General features: G+C 37.1%; 1 protein-coding gene across 4 annotated transcripts in view; it reads left to right on the forward strand.

Annotated features, from left to right (window-relative positions):
• BPNT1 (3'(2'), 5'-bisphosphate nucleotidase 1) overlaps nucleotides 1–14,597 on the forward strand; it is a 28,656-nt gene that overhangs the window by 12,419 nt on the left and 1,640 nt on the right. For 2 of the 4 annotated variants that reach the window (XM_008055305.2, XM_008055307.2), the window contains 5 exons: nucleotides 2,250–2,298; nucleotides 6,120–6,211; nucleotides 7,296–7,340; nucleotides 10,172–10,369; nucleotides 13,447–13,552. In XM_008055305.2, coding sequence (XP_008053496.1) covers nucleotides 2,250–2,298; nucleotides 6,120–6,211; nucleotides 7,296–7,340; nucleotides 10,172–10,369; nucleotides 13,447–13,552 — 490 coding nt within the window. The remainder of the gene's footprint in view (nucleotides 1–2,249; nucleotides 2,299–6,119; nucleotides 6,212–7,295; nucleotides 7,341–10,171; nucleotides 10,370–13,446; nucleotides 13,553–14,597) is intronic. The other 2 variants (XM_021711020.1, XM_021711021.1) reach the window with 1 other exon arrangement.

Genomic DNA, 14,597 nt, shown 5'->3' on the forward strand with positions numbered 1-14,597 from the left:
GAATTACAGGCACGCCCGGCTGATTTTTTGATTTATTGTAGAGATGAGGTCTCGCTGCCCAGGCGGGTCTCAAACCCGCGGGCTCAGGCAATCCACTCGCCTCAGCCTCCCAAAGGCGCGGGATTATAGGCTGAGCCACCGAGCCCGGCTTGCTCCACTGCTAAAACCATTATTAAAAATACTTTTAGGAGGAAAATCTAATTTTTTATTTAGTAAACTTGATAGTAAAACATTTCACTAGTAATTGGGGCTGGAAGATGAAACAGGTTGCAACTTTTTATTTGTAGAAGGCCATGCAGATCACTTTTTATAGTTACTTAAGTTAAATGTATGACTTCAGATAACAACCATACTCCTTTAGTTTTCTAATTTTTAATCATTTAGCACACAATTCAATGAGAACATACTGTGAGTAAGTCCCTTCCTTTGCTCTATGGTATGGAGGACACAAAGAAAATAAGACATGGTGTCATTCATCAGAAATATGCCCTCACTCACAAATTCACATCAAGCATTATAATTCTAGTGCTTAACGGCAGCATATTCTGAATCATGCTAAAAGTCTTAAACAGAAGGAATTTCTTTGAAAATTTGTTGCCAGTTTTATGAACCATTCTTTTTTTTTGACTTAAGAGAGGGATTAAAAAAAAACCCTGGAATTTTTTTATTAAAAATTATGTATTATTTATTAAAAATATGTATTTATAAAAATTATGTATGTATTAGTCTTACATATTTAAACTTAGTCACCTTCAAAGTACTCTCTGTTTGATGCAATACACCTATCAAGATGCTTTTCCACTGCTGAAAACAGTAATCCATTTTGATGTCTTTTAGTGCTTCTGCCATCTTTTGTTTCACCTCTCCCACATCTGCAAAATGTTTCCCTTTGAGGACTTTTTGCATCCGGGGAAACAAAAAAAAGTTGCTCAGGATGAGATCGGGAGAACAGGGAGGGTAATGCACAAAGGTCATGCCCTTTTTGGTCAAAAACTGCTGAACACTCAGCATGCTATAGGCAAGTGTATTGTCATGGTGGAAGAACCAGTCACCTGTTTGCCACAACTCAGGTTGTTTGTCCTACAAATCATGACACAACCTTCTAAAAACTTCCAGATGAAAATTTTGGTTGACCATTTGATCCGGAAGAACAAATTCCAAGTGTACTACAAGGGGCCCACTCTCCAAAAATTAATTCTGTTTTTTGATGGGATCCCCCCTCATATACAGACTGTGTCCTTAAGATAATTAAGACTGTCATTTTAAATTTTTTTTTTAACTATTCTGAGTCAGGATTACATGCTGTTGGTGTAGTACAGTGGCACACTCATAGCTCACTGCAACATCAACCTCCTGGGCTCAGGTAATCCTTTCACCTTAGCCTCCCAAGTAGCTGGGACTATAGGCACACACCACCACACCCAGCTAATTTTTAAAATTTTTTTGTAGAAGTGAGGCCTCACCATGTTGACTAGACTGGTCTCAAACTTCTGGGATGAAGCAATTTTCCTGCCTCAGCCTTCCAAAGTGCTGGGATTACAAACGTGAGCCACTATACCCAGACTCCAGACTCATTTTTTTAAGTCACTACTTATATATAGAAATGCATAGTAACCATACATTGCTCTGGATCACCATCTAGAGATCTGTTTGTTCATTTCACTATGCTTAATATTTAAGTGCAATAAACTTTTATCAGTTAAACATTTCATGTTTAAAATTCTTAATTCAGACTTTTCTCTAATTTAAAAAAACTTTTTCCATGATTATTAAACAGTAAGGTTTTTTTCTTTTAACCATTTCAAAACAGATGACATTATCATAAACCATCTATAAAATGAGTTCAAGGTCGGGCACGGTGGCTCAAGCCTGTAATCCCAACACTTTGGTAGGCTAAGGTGAGGGGATTGCCTGAACCCACAAGTTTGAGAACAGCCTGGACAACATGGCAAGACCTTATCTCTACAATAAATCAAAAAATTAGCCAGGCATGGTAGAGAGCACCTGTAGTTCTGGCTACTAAGAAGGCTGAGGCAGAAGGATTATTGCCTGAGCCCAGCAGGTTGACACTGGGGTGGCCATGAAGTATGCCACTGCACTCTAGCCTAGGTAACAGAGTGAGACTCCTGCTCAAAAAAAAAAAAAAAAGATTTCAAAAATAAAAAAGTAGTTTTAATCTATTTAATTCTATTTTTGGAATTTTGTATGCTTGGTTTATGTATTTCTTTCTCTCTTTTTTTAAATTTTAGCTCGTGGTCTGGGTTGATCCTCTGGATGGAACCAAGGAATACACTGAAGGTTAGTGTCTCTTATATTCACATTTGACAGCAGTAGGCCAATAACATGATGTTCACTTGTGAACATTTGATACTTAGTATGTTGCATGGAAAGCTGGTATCATGTTTTGTGTTTTTCCCTAAAGCTAGAGCTTTGTTGTCAAGACGGAGGGAAAACATTTATCTTTTTCTCATACCACCCTAACATACTCTACTAGCCCCACAATTTGAATGTCCCCCAGATGAGAATAACTAACATATTAAACCAGTGTTACCAAAGGAACTCTAGTGAACTTCCAGCTTTATTGGGGTAGAAAAATGATGACCAACGCTGCTGAACTGCTGTAGTTCTGCCACCACCACCATCCCATGCCCGTCTACTCACTCTCCCTCATCTGTAAACTGTCTTCTCGCTTCACAGCCTTGATTTTTTATTTTATTTTATTTAAGTTGTGGGGTACAATTCAGGATTAGTTATACATGTGAACATCGTACAGGCAAAGTTTGGGCCTCCCTTTGGTCCCTGTTTTGCCTGGTTTGAGATGAGATACACTTGTTAAAATTGTGTCCCTCCCACCCCACCCTGGCAGTATCCCATTAGTCCCTTTCTTATAGTATTATGGTAAATGCTCAGGGTCCACTTTTGAGTGAGAACATGTGGTGCTCTGTTCTTTCTTTCTGTGATAGATCACTGATTATTATAGATCTAAATCTGTCCAAGTTGCTGCAAAATCCGTATGTTTGTCCTTCTTTATGACTACATAATATTCCATTGTGTATGTGTACCACATTTTTTTTATCCAGTCGAGTTTCAATGGGTAGCACGGTTGGTTCCATGTTGTTGCTATTGTGAATAGTGTTGCAATAAACATGTGTGTGCAAGTATCTTTTTTGTAGAATGTTTTGAGTTCCTCTGGGTATATTCCCAGTAAGGGGATTGCTGAGTGATATGGAAGGTAAAGTTCTAGTTCTTTTAGAAATCACCACACTGTTTTCTGTAGAGGTTGAGCTAGTTTGCATTCCCACCAGCAGTATAGAAGCATTCCCTTTTCTTCGCATCCTTGCCAGCATCTGGTGGTGTTTGTTTTATTAATGATGGCCATTCTTACTGGGGTTAGGTGGTTATGTGGTTTTGATTTGCATTTCTCTGATGATTAGTGAGGCTGAGCACTTTTTTATGTGTCTATTGGCTGCCCGTATGTCTTCTTTTGAGAAGTATCTATTCATGTCTTTTGTCCACTTTTTAATAGGGCTGTTTGTTTTTTTTCCTTTCGGCACATTTGAGTTCCCTGTAGAACCTGGATGTTAGGCCTTTGTCAGATAAATAGTTGGCAAATATTTTTTTCCCATTCTGTGGGCTGTCTCCCCTCTCTCTTGATAGTTTCTTTTGCTTTGCAGAAGCTTTTCAGCTTAATGAGGTCCCACTTGTCTGTCTTATCTCTTATGGCATGGACACCTGAGGTTTTGATTAGGAATTGGTTGCCTACTTCGATTTCTGTAAGGGTGTTTCCTGCATTTTCTAAGGTTCTTATAGTTTGAAGTTTTACATTTAGGTCTTTGATCCATTTAGAGTTGATTTTTGTGTATGGTGATAGATAGGGGTCCTGTTTCAATCTTCTACATGTGGTCAGCCAGTTTTCCTAACACCATTTACTAAATAGGTTCATCTTTCCCAAGTGGTTGGTGGTGGTGGCTTTGTCGAAGGTGAGTTGTTGAGGAATTGAAGTTTTGCTTCCGGAATCTCTATCCTATTCCATTTGTCCATATACCTGTTATAGTGCCAATACCAGGCCGTTTGATAATTTTAGCCTTATAGTAAATTTTAAAGTCTGGAAATGTGGTACCTCCTGCTCTGTTTCTTTTGATAAAGATTGTTTTGGCTATTCGTGGTCATTTATGTTTCCATAGGAATTTCTGTATTATCTTTTTCAGGTCTGAGAAGAATGATGTTGGTGATTTAATGGGTATTGTGTTGAATCTGTAGATTGCCTTTGTTAGGATGGACTTCTTAATAATGTTTATTCTTCCTATTTATGAGCATGGAATAGTTTTCCATTTGTGTCTTGGATTTCTTTGAGCAGTGCTTTGTAGTTTTCATTGTAAAGATCTTTCTCACTTCTCTGGTTAGGAAGATGCCTAGGTTTTTTTTTTTGGTTTTTTTTGTGACTATTGTGAATGGGATTGTGTTTTTATTTGGTTCTCTGCCTGCTTGTTGTTGGTGCATAAGTATGTGACTGTCTTTTACACATTTATTTTGTACCCCAAGATTTTGTCAAAGTCCTTTATCAGCAAGAAGGTTTTTAACAGATTCTCTTGGATTTTTGAGGTATAGGATCATATCGTCAGCAAAGAGGGATAACGTAACATCTTCTTTTCCTGTTTAGATACCCCTGATTTCCTTCTGTTATCTCTAGCTAGGACTTCCAACACAATGTTGAAAAGGAGGAGTGAGAGTGGGCAGCCTTGTCTTCAGGTTTTCAGGGGAAATGCTTCTAGTTTCTGTTTATTTAGCAATATGCTGACTGTGGGTTTATCATAGCTGGCGCTTACTATTTTGAGGTATGTTTCTTCTGTGTGTAGGTATTTGAGAGTTTTTATCAAGGAGGAATATACAGCCTCATTTTTTAAAGATGGGTTTTGAAACACACTGCAATGTTTCTTTTTTCTGTAATTAACTAAGATGAGAAAAATTAGAAAGCATCAAATTAAAATAGAATGGGCAACATAAAAGTGAGAACCAGGCTTAGAACCAGAGTTTTAGGTTTTCGAAGCTTAGAGTTTTAGTTTTAAAATAAAACCTAGCCGGGTGTGGAGGTGAGGAGATTGTCTGAGCCCAGGAGTTCAGGACCAGACTAGGTGACTTGGTAAGACTTCATCTCTACAGTAATAAAAAAATTAACTGGGCATGGTGGTACATACCTGTAATTCCAGCTACTTGAAAGGCTAAGGTGGAAGGATCACCTGAGCCCAGCAGGTCAAGGCTGCAGTAGCCATGAGCATGCCACTGTACTCCAGCCTAGGTGACAGAATGAGACCCCGACTCAAAAAAAAAAGAAAGAAATTTAAATTAAATTAAATTAAAAAGATCTACATAAGTTTTCTTACATTGGTTTTCAGTTTCATGCCTTACAAAAAGAAGATTTATCATATTACTAGAAAAAACTCTTTCACTGCCCTTGGATAATATATATCTATAATGAGTGATTTATATACTGTGTGCATGTATATGTATGTGTGTGTACTGAAAACATCTCTATAATTGATCAAAGGGTAGGAAACCTCTAGACAGCTTTAATGTGTATAAGAGCATCTAGAAAGCTAATTTACGTCTTGACTCCCCTCCCCCCAGACATTTTGAATCATTAATTCTAGGAAGAAGCCTGAGATGATCTGTATTGTAAAAATAATACTAATTAATCCTATGCTGCTTGATAGACCATAAACCTCACTCTGAGAAACCCCACTTTAAAGGTTTGAATTGCAAGTCTAGAGACTAATTCAGGAATACAGAGTGAGTCAGCTATAAGAATGAGTTGGATGGTGGCAGAAGGGACATGGAGGAATCTAATGATAATGGCTACAGAGTTATGGCTGATTTATTTCTTTGGTTTACAAATTGTACTGAGACCATAATTATCAATTCAGTTAAGTGGCCACAGACCCAGCTTTTATTTCTGCCTAGCTCTCTTATATTTTTGTGCATTTTGCCATAAGTAGGATCGATCATGGAGGAATCATTTGCAAATATATGCCTTTACTGGAAAAATAACTTGAAGCAGTTGATGTATTAATGAGTCATAACATGAGAAAGTTATATAATTGATATTTATTTCTTCTTTATAGGTCTTCTTGACAATGTAACCGTTCTTATTGGAATTGCTTATGAAGGAAAAGCCATAGCAGGAATTATTAACCAGCCATATTACAATTATCAGGTATTATTATAAGTGATAAAAATATTTTATTAGATAAATAATTATAGTGTTCTATGATTCCTAATGTTATCTAAGCCAGTGATTTCTTGCTTGGTTGTACATGCAGTCATCTGGAGAGTGTTTCAAATATAGATTCCCAGGCTATATCTAGACCAGAACCTCTGGGGGCATTATTATCGGAATATATACATGTATGTGTGTGTATACAGACATACTATATATTTTTAAGTTCATTCCTTATGACTCCAATGTAAAAGTTTAGAAATTATTGATATGGTTATTGATTAGTTTGGACATCAAGACACCTGATTTATAGGTGCTTCTTGAAGCACATTGAATAAACGAGCCATTTCAACTGAGAAAAGATGCTAGTCATGTTGTTTTCCAGGCAGTTCTGCATAGTGCCTAAATTACAGTCAGTCTTGATAACAGAACTAAATCTGCTCTTGCACTCTTTTCTCTTGTCTCTTTTAATCTACTTTGACTTTCTATTGTACTTCAAAGAAATTATCTCCCTTAGAAGCAAGAGACTAGTATAATTTCAAAGCCAAAATATCCCATAAAGTCACATTAAATTTTAAAGGAAATTGTGAAGATAAAAATAGTTAAGGTATCTATATTAATGTGACTTTGATAAAACTTTGGGGAAACAGAGTAACCAGAGTGGAGAATATTACTTCTGATTTTACAATCTGAGTTAAAAGCAGGATTAATCTTTACTTCTAATATAAGTTTGTTTTTTCCTGCTGTTTGTATTATAAATTTTATTTACAATAGTGTTTCTTAGGATTTACCAAAATAATTATATGTTTTGGGAAAGCCTCCCATATTGAATTGCTTAAGTGTCTATTAATTCTTATATTATGACTTTAATGCCCATAGAGTATTATATGTAGACACAAGTTTGTATTTTTATGTAAACTTTAATGTAAGTTAATACTATTACTTAAAAGAGGTGCATTTAATTCATAGAAAATATTGTAATACATGATACCTTTCATCAAAAAATCTAAGTGCTTAGAAGTTGTTAATAAGTTTCATCATTTCTTTCTAAGATTAGAAAAACTGTATTCATTTTCCACAGAACAATGAAAAGCAGAAGTTAAGGGAATATAAGAATGAAGCAAAGGTGAGAAAAATAGCTAGGGTTTTGACTTCACTCATAGGTAGAAAAGAAGTAGGCACCCCAGGTGGTCACTGTCCATCCCATGTATCAGTTCATTTTCTCCTGTTCTACTTCTCCTCTTCATTACCTCTCCCTGTATCACATTCCCTTCTGTGCCTCTGTTTATCCTTTCTTCTCCTTCTCTCGTGCTTTTATGCCTTTCGTTGCAATGAATAAAGTTGCTCCATTGTGTTGGTGGTATTCAGGCTAAAGATTCAATTTTTAAATAATCATCATCATCATAATAGGTAAAATATATTCAGAGTTTACTGTATGCTGCCAGCCTGAAGGGATGCACATGTATTATTTCATTTAATATTTACTGTAACCCTTTAAGGAAATCATTATCCCTCTTTTAAATTGGAAACTGAGACAATTCGCTTGCCCATGGTCACTCAGTCAGTAAATGGCAGAACTGGGATTCAAACTCAGATCTATACTTTATTACTATATTGCACTCTTTTTGAGTGGCATCTCTATCACCACAGCTCACCACAGCCTCAACCTCCTGGGTTCAGACGATCTTTGTGCTTCAGCCTCCCACATAGCGGGGACTATAGGCATGCACCACCATGCCTGGCTAATTTTTTGATTTTTTTTGTAGAGTCGAGATGTTACTGTGTTTCCTTGGCTGTTCTCAAATTCCTGGGCTCACGTGATCCTCTTGCCTCTGTCTCCCAAAGTACTGGCATTATAGGCGTGAGCCACTGCATCTGGCTATATTGGTCTCTTGAGCCAGATGAAAGACTTAAAAATTCAAACTTTATTGTTGCTTCTAACAGATACTGAAGCTGGTAGGTACTGAAAGAAAACAGCACGGCATGGTACAAAGAAACTCAGTCTATCTTTATATCGGAGCTAGTTTCGTAACCATTATGGAGTTTCATTAACTCATCAGTAAAATGAAACTTTACCCTTTAGCCTTTTTTACCCTCAGAAAATTGGCATGGAGCTTTTGATAGTGACAGACAATGAGAGAAGCTGAGAATCAGGAGCATGGAGAAAGGCCATAGGATTACATTCACCTCACCAAGACACCAAGACACCAGATTCCTTGGTCCCATCTTTGCCAATACATTGATTTAAGAGGGGATATGACTTTTTAGGATCCAAAATATTTGTGTCCACTATTCTCTTTCCTTTTTTTTTTTTTCCAGAATAACTGGAGAGCTGAATTAATAAGTTTCTTAGGAAGCCGGAATTAGTCTCAGCAATCAAGCTAAAGCCTAATGAGTACCTAGAACCACCATGGAGGCCATGTGTACTTTTCAGATTTCCAGTCTCTCCTATAGTGTAGACTCAAGCAGGAGCAGAGGAAGCACACTAACATATATTGAGCACCCAGTTCTTGTTCTTTGGTTGCTCTGTACCACATTTGCAGTCAGACTCTTCTGGGATTGCTTCACCTAAAGAGAGCTACTCAAGGCCACACCTCTTCCCACTGCAGTCCACTTCCAGTGACTGATAATTGCAAGAGTATAAAGGCCTGGTATTTTATTCCAATTTGGAGCAGCCCTGAAGGGCCATTCTAGCCCCAGAGCTCCCCATAGGGTCAGCTGATGTTGTTAGCAGCATAGCTCATTTCTTCCCTCTGCCGACACCTGCTTCCTTTCACAGGTGCTGATCCCAAGTGTACTCCCTAACAAACTTCCAACCTGCCTCTGAGTCTGCTTCCCACAAACCCAACCTGCAGCATAAGCAAATTTTACTATAACAGCACCCAGTATACGCTCTAGGATAAATAAGATGACGTGTTTGAAAACATTTTGACAAATAAACACAGGCAGTGTAATTCAGTGATGAAGAGTATTGTCTTTGAACACAGATGAGCTCAGTTTTCATTGTGAATTTCCTAGAGTCCTGGTTCAGGTTACTTAATGATTCCAAATCTCATTTTTCTCATCTTTAAAATAAAGATGATGATACCTATTTCATGGAATTGCTTTGAGAATTGCATGAAATAATACATGTAAGGCACTTAAAATGATGCTTGATACATGCCTGGTGTTCAGTGAAATTTGTATCTACATGTCTATAATTTATGTCTATTAATATAACTGTATTTTGATGACTTTGCATTAATCATTTTATTTATCAGCTTTACTTTCCATGAAATACAAGGTTTTTCTTTTTTTTGTATAAAGTGTATAGTTATAACAATGTGGTTGAAAATTCTTTAGCTCTGCAAAGGAAAATACAGATTCTAAGACTGCATTATCATTGTCACTTTATCACTTCAGTTGTCAGTAAAATCTTAACCCTGATCCCATTGTTGAAGCCTACTCTTCAATATTGTATGTATTGTCCTATTCAATTGCCCCATCTCTATAGCAGCAAAATACATTCTCACCATTACCTAGTCCCATAGTAATATGATCCTGAATGTTTTTTGGATAATGGAAAGTAGTAATGAATACATGGTGTTTCATTTCCTGGGATTTCGGTACCTTCTGAAAATGGCTGTTTTCAAATACAACAAAGAGATCATCAAACGACTCAGAGAGAAGCAGTAATCAGTATATGCAGTATATGATATTTCTTTTTTTGAAGACTCCAGGGAATAACCAAAAGTTTCATTACCTTTGAAACTATTAACCAAAACAATAATGGGAATAATAAGCAGATTCTCTCAGGAAAAGTTCTTTGTCAGTAAGAATATTCTTGTACTTTATAACATTATTAGTTTTAATTTTTGTTAATCTTGATGCTAATATGACTAAGTATTTCATTTATGACTAACGTTTTTCTCCAAATGATTATAAGCTGCTTTGTTGTTGTTTCACTCATTCACATAGGCAGGACCAGATGCTGTGTTGGGGAGGACAATCTGGGGAGTTTTAGGTTTAGGTGCCTTTGGGTTTCAACTGAAAGAAGTTCCTGCTGGGAAGCACATTGTCACAACTACCCGATCCCATAGCAACAAGTTGGTTACTGACTGTGTTACTGCTATGAACCCTGATGATGTGCTACGAGTGGGAGGAGCAGGAAATAAGGTAAGGAAAAGGTCTGTCATCTGCTCTGAAATGCAAGTGAATCATTGAAGGAAATACTGAGCTTTTTAAAAACATAAAATAAGAATTTAAAAGAAGGGATTAAAGATTATAACTTGCCACTAAACGCACATTTCGGCAACATTTAAATTTTAGAAAGAAATTTAAGGGTCAAGTCTTTCTTTTCTAAGAGCTTTCAGGATTAAAGAAAGTCATCAGGATAAGATCCCATGCCTCTTGCCAAGGGCCTTATTTTCCCAAGGACCCTCTTAGATTATTTCCTAGACTGTTCTTGTACAGCCTCTAAGGACAGGCCTGCCTGTCCCCTTCCTGTCTGCTTCCCTCATTCTTTCATCTAGGCTTCCAGCCTCCTGAGACAATTGTGAAATGGGACACAATTTGATCTGCATTTCTAGCCATTATCTATCTCTTCTCATCTGATTGTCCCCTGGATATCATCATGATGATGACATCTCCCAGGTATCTCAAATTCATTGTGTTCAATTTGAGTTCATCCTCTTTCGACCTACTGCCAGATGTGTTCCTCTCCCTATTTGCTGTCTGGTTATTGGCACCACCATTTTCCTAACTGCTCCAATCAGACACCTGAAAGTCATACTACACTCTTTCCTTCCTCACATTCTGTCTCTCTGGTCCTACTTATATATCTTATTGAATACTTCCCTAATGTCTCCTCTTTTCCATCTCAACTGCTGGTACTTTAGCTGAAACCTATCGTCATCCTTACCCAACTGTTAATAATAGTTTCCAAAGTGGTCTTCCCATTCAATCCAGCCTTTATTAATGCCAGAGCAATTAAAAACGCAAACAATTCTTCCCTGTCCCAAATCCTCAGATCACTCCTCTTCACAATTCAAGCCAGTTAGCATGAAATTTAAAGCCTTACATATCCTATCTCCTGCAGGCCCCCAAGCCTCATCTCCTGCCATCCCGTAACTCATACTTCATCCTTAGTGATACTGAACTGAATGTTACTTCCTGATATATGTGCATTTCACACATATGTGCCTAGCATGGGAGAGGTAAATAATAAATATTTATTAAAGTGAATGGAAGCCGGGCTCGGTGACTCAGCCTGTAATCCCGCGCCTTTGGGAGGCTGAGGTGAGTGGATTGCCTGAGCCCACGGGTTCGAGACCCGCCTGGGCAGGCGAGACCTCATCTCTACAATAAATCAAAAAATCAGCCAGGCGTGGTAGCGCATGCCTGTAATTCCGGCTACTTGGAAGGCTGAGGCGGAAGGATCGCCGGAGCCCAGCAGGTCGAGGCTGCGGTGGCCGGGAGCGGCCACTGCACTCCTGTCTGGGCGACAGAGTGAGACTCCAACTCAAAAAAAAATTAAAAAAAAATAAAGTGAATGGAATTTATTTCTCCTCAACTATTTTTAGATTTTCTAAAGGCATTTACTGATAATGATGAAAAATGAGAGTTTAAGAAACAAATAGAAGTATTTTGAAAAAAACCTAAAACATTGCAAAGTGAAAATGTATTCCTAATATTCACTGATATAGAAATAGTAACAGGTGTGCTTTCTCTTTGCTTCTTAGTTTTGTAATCACAAAATCCCATTATCTCTATTATTCAAGGAGTGTCATTCTCCTAAGAAACAAAGACCTCATCCTGCACATCTTTACCTTTCTCTTCTGAAAAAAACCTTGTTGGGCAGTTCCTTTCTTACATCAGGGATCCTTTAGAGAATATAATGAAGACTATAACCCCTCTCTCCTCAAACAAAAAAATACTGGCATACTTCACATATAAGACTTGACATAAATGAAAGAAAAACCTTTTACTCAGAAGCCTACAGCAAGGGTTAAATGTTTGAATTTCATAAATAATAGTACTGAAAGGAATAATTGATTGCTTTCGTGTTGACTGAGACTTTGCTCATTCTCTCAGTCTAGTCTCTTCATCTGAATATTTGAAGTCTGAGTTTCACAGTAATAATTATTTTACAATAAAACCAAGAAAAGTCAATTGACTGATGAAAGCTTGATAGCAAGCTACTATTCAGTCATTCAGTCACTATCAGTGATCTCGGCTGTATATGAGTGTTACAGGAATTGTTAGGATGACTACTTAAAAGTATGCATTTTGCCAGGCGCAGTGGCTCACACCTGTAATCCCAGCACCTTGGGAAGTTCAAAGTTCAAAGCTGGTCAGGAGTTCAAGACCAGCTTGGGCAACGTAGCAATACCCTACCTCCCCGCCCCATGTGTCCATTCTTTTTTTTTTTAAATTCCAAGTCTCGCTCTGTCAACCAAGCTGGAGTGCAGGAATGCAGTGGCACAATCATGGCTCACCACAGCTTCAACCTCCTGGACTCAGGTGATCCATCCGCCTCAGTCTCCTGAGTAACTGCCACCATCCCTGGCTAATTTTTTTATTTTTTATAGAGATAAGATCTTGTTCTGTTGCCCAGGCTGGTCTTGAACTCCTGGGCTCAAGCAATCCTCTTTACTCAACCTTCCAAAGTGCTAGATTTACAGGCATGAGCCACCGTGCCTGGCCCATCTGTAGTCTAAAAAAATATATAAAAAATTTTTAATTTTAAGTACATATTTTGGTAGTGGAAATGGCAGTAGATATGATCCCAAGACTTAAAGAAGTACTTGTTAGACTAGTCAGCACATGTTAGGAATTATTATAGTTTATTCACTGTTGTACTGTTTAATATTTCTCTATTCTTTATTTAATAATGGTTAACTTTTAGATGTTTAAAAACTGAAATTTTGTATAATAAATACATATTGCTTTTATTCTAAGAAAGAAAAGTAACGTGACTAAAAAGAAAACTTTATTTTATCTAACATAGAATGCAGATACTGTTCAGATACCCTCTTTGTAGCTTGACTTTAGATAACTATGTTATTATTGTATCCATTCTATGTATTTCTTTATTATATTTTTATCATTTGAATTTGCCAAAGGCTTTAACCTAAGTGAAGTTCAACAGAGGAATTGATGAAATATCCTTGATAGAAGAAACAAGCAATTTTTCTTATTTGTGCCACAGTCATTTCATGGTCAAGGGATAATTACTATTTTTACTCTTACAGATTATTCAGCTGATTGAAGGCAAAGCCTCTGCTTATATATTTGCAAGTCCTGGATGTAAGAAGTGGGATACTTGTGCTCCAGAAGTTATTTTACATGCTATGGGAGGTTAGTCCAGTTTATTTTGGGAAAGTATAATTTTGGACACTTTTTATATCTTGCTAAGGTATATATTTCAGTAATATTACTATACTTAGACTCTTAGTCTATAAAGCTAGAAGGAGCCTTAGAGACCACCTAGTTCAAACCCCTCATTTCATAGATGAGAAAATAGATTTTCAGCAAATTTGTCTTTCTTTAGTTATAATCTTTTTTTAAACTTCAGTCTACATATAGTTTAATTTAGCCCTTATTCATGGCTTTGTTTTTAGGGATTTTCTTCCTTGAAGTGTAAAATGTTTATCACATTGGCATCACATCACTTAATCTCTTTTAAGCCAATATTGGTGAACAAGCCAGGCTCGGTGGTTCAGTCTGTAATCCCGTGCTTTGGGAGACTGAGGTGAGTGAATTGCCTGAGCCCGTGGGTTTGAGACCCGCCTGGGCAACTTGGCGAGACCTCATTTCTACAATAAATAAAAAAATTAGCCGAGTGTGATAGCGCACGCCTGTAGTTCCAGCTACTTGGAAGGCTGAGGTGGAAGGATCGCTGGAGCCCAGCAGGTTGAGGCCGCTCCTGGCCACTGCACTCCAGTCTGGGCTACAGAGTGAGACTCCAACTCAAAAAAAAAATTGGATTGCAAATACATTGCAGATATATACATAGGAAGGTTTTTTTATTTTCAAATAGACATCAGTTTATATGTACTTTTAGTAAGCAATGCCTTTTATTAAAATCACTGTTAGATTTTAAAAAATGGCAATAAACAAAAAACTTAATTTTTTTTCCATTCTCCTAATATTTTGTCAACATCTTTGCATATTATATGATGAGGAGGTTAAATTGTACTTTATTATAGTCCATTCTTATTAGGATATGAGATGAAACTGTAATATATAATACAATTATATTTTATGAATATCTTTCACTTAAACTCTTACTAAATAAAGTATAAATATTAAATACCAAGGGTGCCAAAAAAAGTATACACATTTTTCTTTTTCTTTTTTTTTTTTTGAGTTGGAGTCTCACTCTGGAGCCGAGACTGGAGGG

Source organism: Carlito syrichta, unplaced genomic scaffold (assembly GCF_000164805.1).
Source record: "Carlito syrichta isolate Samal-C Ts95f unplaced genomic scaffold, Tarsius_syrichta-2.0.1 Scaffold301817, whole genome shotgun sequence".
NCBI lineage: Eukaryota > Metazoa > Chordata > Mammalia > Primates > Tarsiidae > Carlito > Carlito syrichta.